This window comes from Suricata suricatta, chromosome 8 (assembly GCF_006229205.1).
Source record: "Suricata suricatta isolate VVHF042 chromosome 8, meerkat_22Aug2017_6uvM2_HiC, whole genome shotgun sequence".
Taxonomy (NCBI): domain Eukaryota; kingdom Metazoa; phylum Chordata; class Mammalia; order Carnivora; family Herpestidae; genus Suricata; species Suricata suricatta.
This window is the reverse complement of record NC_043707.1, coordinates 120,506,318-120,508,586: the sequence shown is the minus strand read 5'-3', so window position 1 is coordinate 120,508,586 and position 2,269 is coordinate 120,506,318. Positions and strand designations below refer to the sequence as shown.

Below are 2,269 nucleotides of genomic sequence, written 5' to 3'. Positions count from 1 at the left end.
GTGTGTGTGTGTGTGTGTGTGTGTGTGTGTGTGTGAAGAAAAACAGATTCTGTCCAGGTGGAAATGGTGAAGAGGGAAGGGGAGAGTTTCATTGCCAGGGTCAGAGACTTGGCAGCAGTTTCCCAAAAGTGACTCAGACACACACAGTAACAACTCTCGCTGCAGTTTTATTTTTATTTCACTTGAGAAGTAAAGACTTCCTCCAAGCCACATGAGGTCTCTGCCACCCACCCACCCACCCACCTACCAAGCAGGACCTAAATTTCCAAGCCAACGGCCCGCAGAGCCTGGCCGCAGGGACCCTTCAGGGCCTCTTTGCCCTCCGGCCCAGGCCTCCCCATCGCGCGTTCTGTAGGGCGGCCGAGGGTGAGGGGACAACGGGACGACATCTGCCCTGACACATGGAGCCAGAGCCCCGCCTGACAACACACGGGAGGCCCCATGCGCACGGAAACACCTGGCCAGGAGCTCAGCCCCAGGCCGGCTGTTTTTACAGATCTCTCTCAAATGTATTATTTTGGTGACAAAAATGAAGGAGCTTTGTAAATTTTTTAAAAATTATGAATCATATCAAGTAGCTGTTTACATTTCTTGACAAAATAGGAACCATGGCAGCAGAATCAAATTGGCAAAATCCTTAGATTAAAAAGGCAATAATTAGGTCTGCTGTTTTGGCCTTTTGTAGTAAGAGAAGTGGTGTAGTGCTTAGATACGTGTTTGGTCTTGCTTCTTGTATTGCATTTTCCAATAAACTTACAAAAAAAAAAAAGACTGAATCTGTGAGAATTGATCCACTTTTAGGGTTCTCTTTTCCTACCAACAATCTGGGGAAAATGAAACATGGGTAAGGGAGCCCCACATTCAAGCCATTTTCTAAAGTAGGCATTGGCCAAAATGCGGCTTCAACATTGTATAAAAGGAAACGTGACAAATGCTTTTTGCCGCTGGAGGGAGATTTTGCAGCACAGGCCGTGACCGAGGAGAGAGGGGGCTTCTCAGACCTGCGTAGGGAGGGGCCAGACCCTCGGTGGGAAGGCTTTGGCAGTAGTGTAGCCCTGCTGGGGCGAGCCCCGCATGGCTGAGGGGTGAGAGGGGCTGAGGCAGTGGGAGATAAAGCCTCAGGCCCCATCCCAGATGGCAGTGGAGGGTCTCCGCGCTACCCCGTTGCCCGTCTTCCCCAACCCCGCACCTGGCACCGCCATGGAGGGAGCCCGTCCCAGCCTATAACATCCCAACCTACCTTCCGAGGCTTAGGGGTCCTTGCTCCCCACTCTGGGTTTGCCAAGACACCAGGTGCGTCTCCCAGTCACCCTGACCTGGACCTCCAGCCCCCTCAGGTACCTGTCCAAGGCTAAGTAAGGCCACTTTTGGAGGCTTAAGAGAGTTCCTGAGGCCGTCATGCTGGTCTCTAGACTCCTCAAAAGCACATTCTCCAGCTTACTGAACCCTTGTGCAGTTGGCATATCTCTGCCGACATGCAAGTCAGGCCGCCATAGCAGCTGCTGGGGCCAGAGCGTCCACCTCCAGTCTGGGACGTGACTGCTGCATCTACTAGATATTGGGACTTCCGGTCCTGTTACCACGGTCCATGCTGCAGCCGCCTAGCAGGCTGTCCCCCGCTCCTCAAACCCGGGCTCCCAAGTCCCCTCCTCCTCCCAGCTTGGCATAACCCCCCAGACTGAGGCGGTCCAGCCGGGGCCAGCTCCGGTGAGCACAGTCTCGAGCTGCCGGGGCCCCCAGTAGGAGCTCCCCAAGGCCCAGATCCAGAGACTTGGAGTGTTCGATGCAGGAACCAGAGGGCTGCACGGTGATAATCACATGGCCAGTCTGGGTCCGTGGACCCCAGGGTGAGGGCAGCCCCGGGCCTTTCAGCGGGTAACTGTTGAGCAGGGCAGGTAACCCCAAGCGAGGATTAGCAGGCTCTGAACGCAGACTCCGCACTGACGGAACGGGTGAGGTACCCCGACGCGGGGACAGGTCCCAACTTTCTGGCTCTGCGCAGCCTATGGCTCGGGGAGTCCTGGATCCAGGGCTGGGGAGGAGGGCGCAGTCCCAGCCGGGGCCGTCAGGAGGGCGGAGTGCCTGAGCCCGCAGCACCCCCTGGCGAAGCCGTCGCGTCTCCAAGTCGCGGTTCTCGTAGAGCAGCGTGTTGGCGCAGATGAACACGAACAGGCCGACGCCCATGACCACGGGCCCAAGGAGCCTCAGCCGCTCGTGCGGGCCGTGGGCCCGGCCGGCGCCGCGACCCTCGCGTCGCAGCTCGCTCAGG

The 2,269-nt window shown here is 57.2% G+C and overlaps 1 protein-coding gene across 3 annotated transcripts in view; it reads right to left on the bottom strand.

Moving 5' to 3' along the window:
• Window positions 1–587: 587 nt before the first annotated feature.
• The window catches only part of TMEM200B (transmembrane protein 200B), a 3,979-nt gene continuing 2,297 nt past the window's right edge, over window positions 588–2,269 (bottom strand). For all 3 annotated transcript variants that reach the window (XM_029949193.1, XM_029949194.1, XM_029949195.1), the window contains exon 2: window positions 588–2,269. This exon is cut by the window's right edge and continues 259 nt beyond it. In XM_029949193.1, coding sequence (XP_029805053.1) covers window positions 1,624–2,269 — 646 coding nt within the window. In that variant the 3' untranslated portion in view covers window positions 588–1,623.